At 39.8% G+C, this 12752-nt stretch overlaps 1 protein-coding gene across 13 annotated transcripts in view; it reads left to right on the forward strand.

The window, feature by feature from the left end:
* LOC104146904 (neutral amino acid transporter 9) overlaps nt 1–12752 on the forward strand; it is a 52425-nt gene that overhangs the window by 21358 nt on the left and 18315 nt on the right. For 11 of the 13 annotated variants that reach the window (XM_068927271.1, XM_068927275.1, XM_068927272.1 and 8 more), the window contains 4 exons: nt 2138–2197; nt 4357–4554; nt 6811–6918; nt 10884–10990. In XM_068927271.1, coding sequence (XP_068783372.1) covers nt 2138–2197; nt 4357–4554; nt 6811–6918; nt 10884–10990 — 473 coding nt within the window. The remainder of the gene's footprint in view (nt 1–2137; nt 2198–4356; nt 4555–6810; nt 6919–10883; nt 10991–12752) is intronic. The other 2 variants (XM_068927282.1, XM_068927283.1) reach the window with 1 other exon arrangement.

A 12752-nucleotide genomic window follows, 5' to 3' on the forward strand; every position in this document is an offset into this window, starting at 1 on the left:
ATTTAAGAGTTTCTGTTTTCACAGTAATTAACAAATCTCTTTTGATTTTTGAATCAAATAACAGCACAGGGAGGGTTCCCACCATCCCTGAAGGACATACATTACTTTATTGGCTGGCGTATTTTACAACTGTTCTAATTCATGCATTTCCAAGGCCATTTCATCTTAGGGTTTTTTGTTTTATAATGTTAATCCTGTATTATTCTAAGCCGAATTACTCTATGATTTTAATAAGTAAATTTCAGAATGATCAAAACAGTTCCTTTACTGGAAAAAGATTCTACTTTTCTATGACGTTATGATGTTTTATCACCTAACTGTATTTTAGAGGGGTTCTTGTTCAAGTTATTTGCTCTGTGGTAACTTCAGTGGTTGGATTCTTGTCCTAACTTTCATTGTGACTATTTAATAATTAAGTTATAAAATGGATAATAGGATGTGGGTTTGACTCATTGGCATCTTCCAGCCATGTGCTTCTAGGTTATCATAAACAGACTACTGTATTTAATTCTAATAAACTCAGATGAATGGGGTTTTTTGTGTTTTGTTTTTTTTTTAATTTATACACACAGTTCAGGTAGGAACAAATCAATTTCCTGAGGGAGGATGTTCTAGGAGATAGTAGAATTTACAGAATGCAAAGACTCTAAGCAAAGTACAGTATCATCTCTTCTTTTTTAACATAGTGTCCAATGTGTTTGTTCTGTTTCTTGTTTTATTGTGTATGTGTGTGCGTGTATATTTTGGAGGTTGTAGGCCAGAATTTTGAGAGAGCATTAGGAGCACGTTTCTAAGTGTGTAGTCCTTTGCTCTTAAGATCCATTCAGTGAGTCTATCTAATTTTCCACAGCAGTAATCCCCTGAAGGATTCGGGCGCCTGGAATGGAATCTCTGTTGTGTAATACCTAATGTGCTGCCCAAGAGAGTGGTGCTTCCTGTGCATCTTCCCAGCGTACTGTCACTGCCAGCTTTTGTTAGTGTCTTTAGTACACAAGTAGAAAAAATTATCTGGGCCATAGAAAGAGTAAGAATCAGTTGATTGAGGCTCCAGAAAAACAAATCTAAAAGGAGGCTTTAAACTTCAGACTGCAAAGAAGGAAACTGCTATCCAGAAGTCTGGAATTGGCAAAGTTACAGAAACTCAAAAATACCTACTGTGGCAGAGCAGTGAAGTATCACAGGAGCATACTTGAAACAAAGTAGTACTAGAGATGACTGTAGGTAGTGAGACATATACCTTTTTCCAGAGATTTCCTAAGTTACAATACAACATGGGTAACATTCCAGCTGCCTCTTCTAAAACAAGATTAGAAAAATCAGTAGGAGAAGTTTTCTCTATAGAATACTGTATGAACTAAGGGTATGATTGCATAAACCTTTTCTCTTTCCTAAAAGAGGCTCTTTTCAAGATGGATCTGTTCTCTGCAACCCTGCAGACAGGTTGGTTGGGACAAGCAAAGGTATACTGGGGGAACAGGAATGAGCAGCTGGGAGTGGAAGGGTGGGAACTTATGAATGGACAGGGCTGCTGAGAAGAAAGTGCAGAAGGGGAGAACTAGTTTAAAACACTGTGTGCTAGAGGTAGCACATGAAAATGCTTTGCTCTGTGTGTGTGTGTGTGTGATTATGCTCATTATAGTACAGCATTCAGGAAAAGTCACCATCTGGGAAACTATGGTACTGGCAAGTGATCAATCTCAAAAAATGACGTCAATGTTCAAAAATAATTGATAGAGACTCAATTTTAAAAATAAGAACATAATTAATGTCTGAACGGAGGCTCTGCCTGCATGTACAGGAGAACGTTGCAGAAGTTGTCATGAAAGATGTTCCTACTAATGCTTTGTTATAGCTGTCTTACAAAGTGTTGTCAAAAGAAGCTCCAACATGAAAACGGACACAAGTAAGCAGTAGCTTTAAAGGTAGCTTCAGATTCTTTCAGACTCCTAGTTAAATGTTCTGGGTTTTTAAGATGAAAATTCAAAAATACCTACTTGGGGCAGGGAGGGGCAAGGTGCTGTATTATGTGTCTGTCGTATTCCAAAATGTTTCCTTAACTGATTTTTCTTAAGGCAGCAGATAGCAGTCTAATAGCAGCTGTAGGGCATCCATAGTAAAATTTTCTTCTTCTTTTCAGACTTTGTTCATGATATTAATGTAACAGAAATTGTTCCTGGCACTAATGAAAGTAGCAAAGGTAAGAATAACTTACTAGTATTGTGTTCCCTGTTTGTTGGGGGGGGGCTTAATGGCAAATCAGCATGGTTTCATGCCTAGTTTTTATCTACATTTCAGTTATAAAATATATGTTAAGGTCTAGCTACCTATTGTTAAAAACTGTAGTTTTTTTTATCTAGGATTTGTATTTCCATAAATAACCACATACTTGGCAAGCCTAATAATTAAACCAAAAAAAAAATTGGGGGCACGGCTTAAAAAGTAAATTACACATTTGTGTACCCAACTAGATACTCCATGAAATCACGAACGTTAGACCTATAATAGTAGTTGTACAATGAGGAATTCCTCTAAGGAATTTTAACTTTGACACCCCGAAATTGAGGCACGGCTGATCTGTTTGCTTTTAAAAATCTTGGCTGGAGCATCTGTGCTCCTCATAGCGCTACAATGTTCTTATGAAAAAACGCTGTAACCACACTTTAATAATGCTGAACACAAAAAGAAACAAGTGTCAAGCTGCACAAGTGAGATGCATTGCTTTTGAGGAGAGACTGACATTTTCATGTCTAAGGCAAAACGCTGCAGTTGAACGTGGAGATGGGTCTGCTGAGAATTCTTAAGTAGACAGAATAATGTACAATGGAGGTAGGAGCGTGGACATTGTCAGCATCTGATCTTTGTGCCTTTGTATAGTAACCGGACACATAGGTCTTTGTTATGAAGCCGTAAATTATCTCTATCCCAGGTACATATGGGAATGGGGAAACATTTCAAAACCAGTCAGACAGCTGTGTGTCACACTAGCTGCAGCATTGTTTCTGGGGAGCAGCTGTTTGGAGTCAGGCAAAGAAGCTGAGAAATAAATCTGAAAACTGGTTGATTTGCATTTGAGCTAGCACTGAATCCTGTTTCCCCCACAGTCCTTCCCAGCTAGGCACCAATAGCTACTGCTGTGTTCTTCCTATTATACTCTCTCTTGCTTCTGCTGTTCTGTCCCAGACACATACAGCAGGGGGTATAACTCAGAGACAAAGTAGAAAACCATATTCCACAGCATCCTCCAGTGACTGGAAGATTTAATTCAGCTACTGCATAGAATTAAGGGCTGCCGGATGTTTGCATGGCTCTTGGCAAGGCATTCAGGGCTACCGAAGAGATCAGTAAGAACAAAAGCATTTTTCAAGGTTTGGGGGAAACAATCCTCTTATAAGCAATGGAGAGAAAGCAAATAAGAAATCTAAGTAAAGTAATGTGATGGTCTCTCTTAAAAGGTTTGATAGGACATTTTCTACACCTTTTCCTTTGTAACAGAATAGGCATGAAAATAGTGTGGGAGGGAGGCTATGAAATATTGGGGGGGTGCCAAGAATCAAAAAAGTAACAATAAGACAAGTTCATATTTCAACACCTAATTTTGTAGGCATCTCTTAGAAACAAATGTTAATATTAACAACAAGCAAATAAACCCTTTTTCATCCAGAGAGATTTTTGGTTTTTGGTGCCTGTGTTAAATTGCTTCTGCTGTGTTGTCTAGCACTGAATTGCTTTGTATCTGGCAAGGCACCAAGATGGCAGAGTATTTTGTTTCAGTTCATGAGTTTTAGACCTGCTATTGATTACAGCAGCTTTCTTGTCATCTTCAGCCTGTGTGTTCCCAGGGCAACATACACTGATACAGGCTCTTCTGTAGGCGTATGCCCTTGCATTGGTTCATATTATCTTAGTCAGGTGCGCAGAGGCAGATCACGGTGCTAAATATGTATCCAGATGTCGAGGTGCACTGCTATGACTGGACTCCAACAGGTGCACGTAGGCATTGAACACACACACCTGGTTATAGGTATGTGACCTTTAAGGCTGATCCTATGCAACAGTTCAGTCTACAAAGCAATTAGCCTCTCTCTTGCTTTCGTTCAGCCGAAAGCACGTTAGCGTTTTTCAGCTTAGAGTGCAAGGGCCCTGGCAATGTAGCCTAGCAGTGAAATTTTAGCGCTGAACTCCTGATAAAGAAACAAATAAAAGTAGGAACTGAGTTGTCAAACATTGCTTATGAGTGGTCTTACTCCGCATGGCTAAAAAAAACACTTCCCTGAAGTTATGGGCTCCTAGCTATGAAGATTATGTGCAAATAACACTTTATTTATCAGGGGATATTTTTGTTTTCCTTTGTTCCAGTCATTTGTCCGAGTGCTGCTAGAGATAACCCACCACAGAACAGGAGTGTGACATTCTCTTCTGGCAACAATACAGGTTTTGAGCTCTTTGAGGAGTGGTGGGACAAGTCACAAACAGTACCATTTTACCTGATTGCTGTTCTTCTACCCCTGCTAAATCTGAAGTCTCCGTCTTTCTTTGCAAAATTTAATGTCCTAGGTAGGTAACAAGTACTCTGAAAGAATAGGTTCACTGTGGTTAAAATATACACAAACAGTGAAAGCTGCTCTAGTGAGCAATTTTCCAGTAGCCAGTATCCTGCCTCATAGTGGTTCGTTGACTGGTTTGTTAAATCATCCATAGGCTTTCTGTCCTGCTTTGTTTGTGCCTTAATGTTAATAAGGAGTTAATTTTTCTTCTTTTGCTCACTTGATAATCCTGTAAAACAAGTTCCACTGTATTTACAACAGATTTTCCTAAACTATGGTACAGGTGCTTCAAAGCAGCATGTGATGCATGCTACGTTGGCGCATGCAGTCCGGCATACCCTTCATCTGGTAAACGCTTCAACACAGAGGGTTACTTTCAAAGAGTGACTGCCTCCGACCTGAAGTCCTTTGCTACCAATCAGCTGATTAATTAGTAGCAACATTAGTCAATCACTGTAACTTGCTGCTGTGCTTTGCCACAGCTCCCTGTTTTCTGGCCTACTCTGTGCTACAAGGGCAAACGTTTATGTCTTGTCCTTGCTTCTCTGTCTTGAGATACAAACCAAGACAGGGATTGGTAGGGTGGACAAAGTGCATGGATGATGGCTGGGCTTGGTCCCAGTTTGTTGTAAAGGAGAGGTAGGAGGGCATAATGTTGTAGCCCATGGTGAAGAACAGGAGGGGAAAAGGAGAGGGAGAGCACAGAATTGGTTGAAAAAAATGGAGGTGTATGGAGAGTGAAGAGGGGGTAGAGGACAGGGAATTGAGGGCCTGGTTTGTCCTCTCTTCTGGTGTGACACCTACTTAGAGCTTGGATCTGCTGCTACTGGAACTGCCAAACGAAAATACAGCGCAGGAACTTGGATCCAAATGATAGCGCTTCTATATAAAAAGTAAGATTTTTATATAGGAAGATATCAGGCATTGATACAGTAGGAATAAGAAAGTGAGACCTGGCCATAACTGTACCTCTTTAAAACGTGCACAAAGTGTATTATCATGGGCAGCTATTTTTTGTTTAAGGACTAATGTGAAGTTATGAGAAATGTCATGTTTTCATATTCGGGAGATGTAAATGCAAAAACTGTTCAAAGTTGCCTTAGTTTTGGTAAACTGTAAAGCTTATAGGACAAGGAAAAGTGGAAGGCAATTTTTGAGGTGCTGAAATGAAACTTAATAGGTTGTTTGTTTGTTTGTTTTTTCCCCTGAACTTTACACTTACAGAAAGCTGAATAATTAGGAAACTGCAGGCTATTTTAGCTGTCCAGCTAATCCTCAAATCCAGAACATTTTCCCTACTTAATTCCTTGACTCTTCTCTGTGTAATCAAATGAAATAGTTCATTAATTTATTTTGTAATCTTGCAGATATTGCTAGAATGAAATGGTGTCTTCTCTGAATCTGTATTCTAACCTATATAAGTGCAGGTAAAGAATCAGCATTTACTTGGAGCCTGTTCTCTGGTGACTAGCAGGATTGTTGCCTGGGATGTTGCATCACAGTAGCCTTAATTACTGTAGTTTCTTTCAGTTTGAGGGTAGTTATTACTGCCCTTCTTCTATCCCTATCTCTTTTAAATGGCAGGATCATATGCTGTCCATCCCACATGCAGACACGGCAAGGCATTTTTTTATATCCATCTCTGATCTTACCTGTAGTTCTCATGCTGTGCAAAGTATTGCTGGGTGACTCTGGACCAATCAAATGGAATACAGATCCTGCATGCTTAGGTTATGTTCAAGACAAGGTTTAAATCCATAGTCGTCAAATGTAGTTATCAGGCTTTTGACTCCCAGTGTAAAGTTTGCAATTACAGTCAGCATTAATTGGTATCTCACTGTGCCATTTGGTTCAAAAGCTAAGGACTGAATGCACATCATAAAAACCTGTACTTCCTCAACCAACTGTGTCCCGTGTCAGATTGAAATCCTTACAGCTGAAGTGGGAACCCTTCTGTTACTGCCTAGAGAACTCCCTACCTACCCAGTGCTGGAGATTAGCGGGCACCCCTTCTACCATCACTAATGCAGCACCTGGAGGACATTAAACATGCGGAGAGCTTGCATGGGGTGTGTGTTGCTCTTTCTCTCTTACTGGCTTCTGACCTGAAAGAAAGGAATTCAGACTTACCCTGTATTTTTAAAATGAATACTATCCCTATCTGTTTGGGCTTCTGGTAATTAATAGTGAGATGAAGTAAGAATAAAACAGAGCGTAAATACTTTCTATTGCCTTATGGTGTTTGTTTGGCTCTTGTCTTGTTTAGGCACAGTTTCAGTTGTCTACTTGGTTTTTCTTGTGACTGTGAAGGCTGCTCATCTCGGAATCCACGTAGAATACAACTGGTTCACAGAGAATGATTTTTTTGTACCAGGTAAGATAGTTAAAATGCAGTAATGAAACACATATGTTGTGGGTTTTGGACTTCTTAAAGGCGTTTATAAATGTCTGTCTCATCTGCCTTTTAACACCTCTCAGAGGTAAACAGAGTGAGGAGGTGCTGTCTGATGTTGCATCTAGAAGCTCAGAAAGGATTTCTTGTGACAAAGTGACAGGTAATTCCTTTCCCAGTGATGTTGTTTATTTAGGAGACAGTATCAATGCTGGAGAAGAGGAGGAGCAACCATTAGAGGTATCTCCAGACTTTATGATGTAGCAGGGAGCTTACCATAGCCTCATCTCACATATACTCTAGTAAGTTCTAGCTACCCTGTTTTCAGATCTTAACTATTTCAGCAGTGGTTCCAACTGACAAACTTTAAATAGACTGACTGGTAAAGGTGTTCTAAATGCTCTACACATTGTCTTGCTTAAATGAAGTAGCTGGTTCACCATGACTTATGAGTATGTTTTTCCCTTGTTTCCCAGTCCCTTGCAGGTTTTAGTCCTTCCTCTTAGCCCTTCACTTTTAAATGCCTGTTAGCTCTCCGGTATGTTTGTCTTTCCTTTCATTAAAGTATGTGTTTCTCCTCTCCCCGTTTCCCCCCAGAGATATTACAAATCGCTGTGTGCAATGTCACAGTCCTATGAACGGTGCTACTGCATGAACAGGATGCCTAGAGAGATCAGTTTCTTGTTTTAGGAGATTTAGGAAGAGAGATCAGGGCCAGCTATTGTTTCCCCACACCCATGCTTTTCAACAGGAAAAATTGCACCACCCGTTAGCTTCAAGGAGCTGTGTGCTGTACTATTAGATCACTCTCTCTGTTGTGCTTAGGAGCAAAAGTAGTTTTATCGTTCTCTAGAAGTTACTTATTTACTTCAGTCTAAGGCAAAGTTCAGAAATACAGACGTCCTTAGGGTTTCTTCTGTGGTTTTATGTCATTCCTCCCAGCAGTATGTGGCTTAAGAAGCGAGGACACTTCTAGTTTCCCAATCGTGATAAGCACTGTACTAGTTTTAGACATGGGATGCAAACTATTGTTAGGACTAAGAATGTTGAAGTGAAGAAGAGAAGCAGAATGATTTAAGACATCAGGAAGAATTTTAATTTACTATGGAAGATGGGGATCAAAAGAGGAACACCAGAGCTGTTCCACAGTTGGCAGTAGACTCTGTTCTAATCTGTGAAACCATGGTAAAACACTGTGGCAATAGGTGTTTTAGCTCAATAGAGAAACTACAGGTAGTAGTCACTGAGTAAATGGTACAAAATTTGTTTAACTTAAGTGTGTTCACATGAGAGTTGTGTTAGTCTTGCAGCAGTTATACTTTTTCTTCTTCTACCACTCCAATTTGGTTGATTCAGCTCTGCAATAATAAGCCAAATAAACAGCTTAGTGTATTCTGTGTATTTTTGGCCAGGGACTCTGCTCAAAACCCAGGGTCTGTCTTCTCCCCGCCTCTTAGTCCATAGTTATCATCAGTTCTGTTTATTCATTCTTCCATAGCTGCTGAAGGTCATTGCTTCCTCATCTTAGCCAGGCTTTTAGAACCCTGTTTCAAGTTCTGAATGCTGAGAAACAAGTGAAAGTCTTGGTAAAAACGTTTTCTTTAGCTTGGTCATGTCACTGAGAGGAAAGATGATGTTCCACTTTGGCTTGAGTCTTTAAAGCCAAGCAGTTTTTGCTGAGTAGTCCTTTGCACAAGACCAAAACAGATGCTATGAGGATGAATTGGATGTAAGAAAGTTTTCCATAGTTCCGTAAGAATCCTGGCTGCTGCAACATCTATGCAAACGTACAAATAGATATAGGTAAGATCTGAAACAGTGCAGTCTGTGCCGTCTGTTTTCCTCCATCACTATGTTTACTTTCAGAGACTATTTTATGGACTAACAAATTACTTCTGTTTGCAGTGTAACAATTCAGATTTCAAAGCACTTGGATGATTGGCATATATGTTAATGACCTAATTTCCTAATTTATTTTGGTATGGCATTATTCTTAATACTATCTGTAAGTGGAAATAATGTATTAGTCAGTGCTGCTCAAAGTCAGTAGGTAGGTAGAGCAAAATGTTTGGTCTTGCTTGCAGGATTTATGTAGACAGGGAGAACTGCTGTATATAGATTCAGGAGTGAAAGCTTGGCAAGTGAAGAGTGCCTGGTATCCAAAGTCTTACCGTAATATGGGATAAAATGAGTCCTTAAGAAATTGGAAACCAACTCTTGTAGCAAACCAACAAACCATTAACTAGAATCCAACTAGCTGATGAAATCAAGAAATATAAAGTGCTAAAGTTGGCCTCTGCTGATGGTACTGCACACAAAAGTTAAGATTTAAAAAAAAAAATGCAACAGGGAAGTTGGGTAAAATACAACCCACAGCTGCCACCTCTCTCTGAGAAATCCCATATAACCTTTCTCTGAAAGCAGGGTTTGAACACAAACTGCACCAGCAAACAGTCTTGGAATGCTTGCGTGAACTCGTATCTGCAGACTCTTTGTAATGCTCTGTAATGCTTTGTAATGTTCACTCAAACTATGGTTCACAAACAAACCCACGTAAACCAGAGACCTGACTGGTTTTAAGTGTCTGGAGGTTCAAGTCCAAAGCTCTATTAAGCAATCCTCTTATAAAAATGAGTTATAGCAATACATATGTGCTGCAGGTTACTGTAAGAAATGGAGTACCCAGTAGTTTGATTATTTTGGCAACGTGACTAGTACTGCTAGGAGACAAGGTTAGCACGTAGCTAATGCGTACGCATCCAGCTGCAACTAGTTGTTACAGTGCAGGGAAAATACAGTGCTGAGAGAGATTCTGCATCTGTCAGTTCGATTTTATTGTTGAGATTAAAGTAGTGGAAAACAAGTCCAAGACTCACTTGCATTCTCTGAATTCTACTGGTAGCACATCATACTAGTTGGGTGTTATAGATACAGTGACTCCAGCATAATGCCTTAGGGAAGGTATATTCTCTCAGGCTGGAGGAGCCCTCTCATTAATTACCTGGGCTACGTTTGCCTTGCAGATTTCATTGCAGTTTAGAGAAATCTGGTCTAAATGTGTTTGTGTGGAGCTCTGTGTGGTTTGGTCTGTGAGGGTTTGTGAGAGTCTGATAAATGTATTGCAGCATTGCTGGATGCTTTCCAGAAGCTGAGCTAGCTCAGGGATGTCTAATTGGTATAACATTCTGAAGCGTAGGTGTATCTGTATGCCATACCAACCAAGATGGTGCTTCAGTGATGTTACAACATTGGTAAATTCCTAGAATATTTGCAGCAGTTCCAGAAACTCAGTCTTGTGGACATAATGCTCTGAGTATGAAAAGAAGCAAAGCAATGCTATTCACATGGAGACCTTCTCCCCCTGCCCCCCCCCCAAAAAAAAAAAAAGCAATAATGGGATATGATAAGTCAAGAAGTTCTGTTGCCTTTCTTAGCCCTCTAGTTTGGAAGCAGCATCTCTCACTTACACCACTACACATGTTGGTTTTCCACTTGTAGCATAACTGACCTGTTGATCTTGGTCATTCCAAGAAGCAAAAGATGCTCACAGAGCAAGTGATACCTTCTCCCTGTCTCCCTTGTCAGGGACTGGTACACGTACAATCTCCCTGGGACTGATTCCTGCCTCAAAAATGCTTTCTAATTACACAATCAAGAAGTAGAAAAGCTTCATATAAAATCATAGATTAACGCAGTAATCTTTGATTGTTGAGGTCTTGTGAGACTCTTCTTGGAGACTGTGCTCTATAGCAACCACTGTCTTCATGTATTTTGTAATTCCTGATTAAATATCTGGATTGGCTATGCTCAAAGACAAGATATTGCTCCATTGCAACATTTCAGTTGGCATTTCTGGCAGTAGACTCCAATGCTGTATGTTCTCTGCATTTTGGCATTATTTGTTTCACAGAAGCAAGTTATTAACACTTTTTTTTCTTTGCCCCTAGAGTTTAGAATTCTGTTTCCTCAGCTCACAGGCGTTCTGACACTTGCTTTCTTCATCCACAATTGTGTCATCACTCTTCTTCGAAATAACAGGAATCAAGAAAACAATGTAAGTAATTTCACAAGAATTTGCTGATTTGTATCTGGATTGCCAGGCGACAGTAATATTTTCCTGTCTGCTTCTCTTGAAATTGATCCAGGGACTGTAATAGCTTCAGAAAATGTAAATTTCTCTTGTGCTCTGATAAGAAACCAGTTATACATACTTTTTACTGGCTGCCAGTGAGCAATAGATGCATTACAAATTTATTCAGATGAAATCCCTGAGGAGGGATGCAAAATTATTTGTGGTCAGACTGACAGTAAACGGCCAAATTGCTCACAAAAGGCAGAAGGCTGTCGTAAGTGTTATAAGGCTCTATAGAAAGTGACAAATTTTAGAGTGAAAAATGGTTGAGCATCTTGAACACAAGCCTAGGTCTAGTTAAGTGTTCTGAATGCTAGTGTTGGGATCTAGATAATGTCTTTTTTCGGAGTGGCTTCAGAAATTTTCTGCCACCACTCAAGTCAAGGTCAGTAGGAAAAACCTGACCCTATTTAGGAATTCCTCGAAGCTGAAGCCTGGATTGGGAGTTCTGTGATATGTAGGCTTTGGACTGGATCTTTACTCTTTGAAAATGTTATGTACTGCTTATCTAGATGAAACTGCATTCTTTCTTAATCTCTTTCCATCTTATGAGGCGGGCAGGAAGTTTTCTTTTGACTAGTAAAATATAAAATGAAGTAAACATGATACAATGTTAAGAGTCTTAGAGTACATCTTTAATCTAATTATCTTGTGTCTTTCTTCCCCTATTTTGTCCAGCTTCATTAAAATCTGAGTTGGAAAGGTAACTACACTGACATGCAAAGATTTTTAAATAGTATGAAAAGCTGGCACATCTGATGCAGTAGTGAATTGCAGATTACGTGCCAATGCAGTGAGAGGACATTTTGGTTTAATAATCCCCAAGGTAACTTGTTCTTATAAACCAAGGCCAGCTGAGAATAACTCCTTGAAAAGGAGTCATGACTTCTCCTCTAGAAAGCTTCTTGTGTTTTATGAGCACTTCTGAAAGTAGTTTAACAACTAAACAGTGAGTTAATGGAGCTCTGGAGAAAGAAAACTTGGTAAATTTCTTCTCAATGAGTTTTCTTAAGAAAATCTTTTCATGTGGAAAAGAGGCAAGATTTCTCTTTCCTTTTAGTTTTGGCTTTCAAATTCTAAAGGGATAATCACTCCTGCAATCAGTCCTGTATGCAAAGGAGGCCTAATGTCTCCATGCCACCTTCAAGACACTTCCTGTGGGTCTTCCCCCTCCCCCTGACACTGGAGGAGTCAATCTGAGCTCCAAAGAGCAGCACCTGGAATATTCTCCAACTTGCTTTTACTGTGCTGAGGACAAGGAAACTGCTGCCTGCACTTGAATCAGCTTTTCCAAATGCTCTTCCTGGGATTTGAGCTGGTTTCCAGATCAGCCTTAGCATGGATCCCAGCCATGAACAAGACTCACTGCAGAAAAGTGTTTGAATTGTACAGGAAGAGCACCTTCAAGTATGGCAGGAAAGATTTGTAATGAGAAGCCAGCTGTGCATAGTTCCTTCAGGAGCTTTATTTGGCCAGAGATTCCTTTGCTTATACAGGGTCACAGTAACTTTTAACATCTCTAGACAGTATTCGTCCTTCCTTGCTATTAGACAGTATTCGTCCTTCCTTGCTATTTGTAGCTGTATGGGAGGGAGCCTGTCACCTAGGTCTCCAAAGTGCTTTGCAGATGTTAATGAAGCATTGATATTCTTAAAGAACTAATTGCTTTGTGATTATTTCATTG

This window comes from Struthio camelus, chromosome Z (assembly GCF_040807025.1).
Source record: "Struthio camelus isolate bStrCam1 chromosome Z, bStrCam1.hap1, whole genome shotgun sequence".
NCBI classification, from domain to species: domain Eukaryota; kingdom Metazoa; phylum Chordata; class Aves; order Struthioniformes; family Struthionidae; genus Struthio; species Struthio camelus.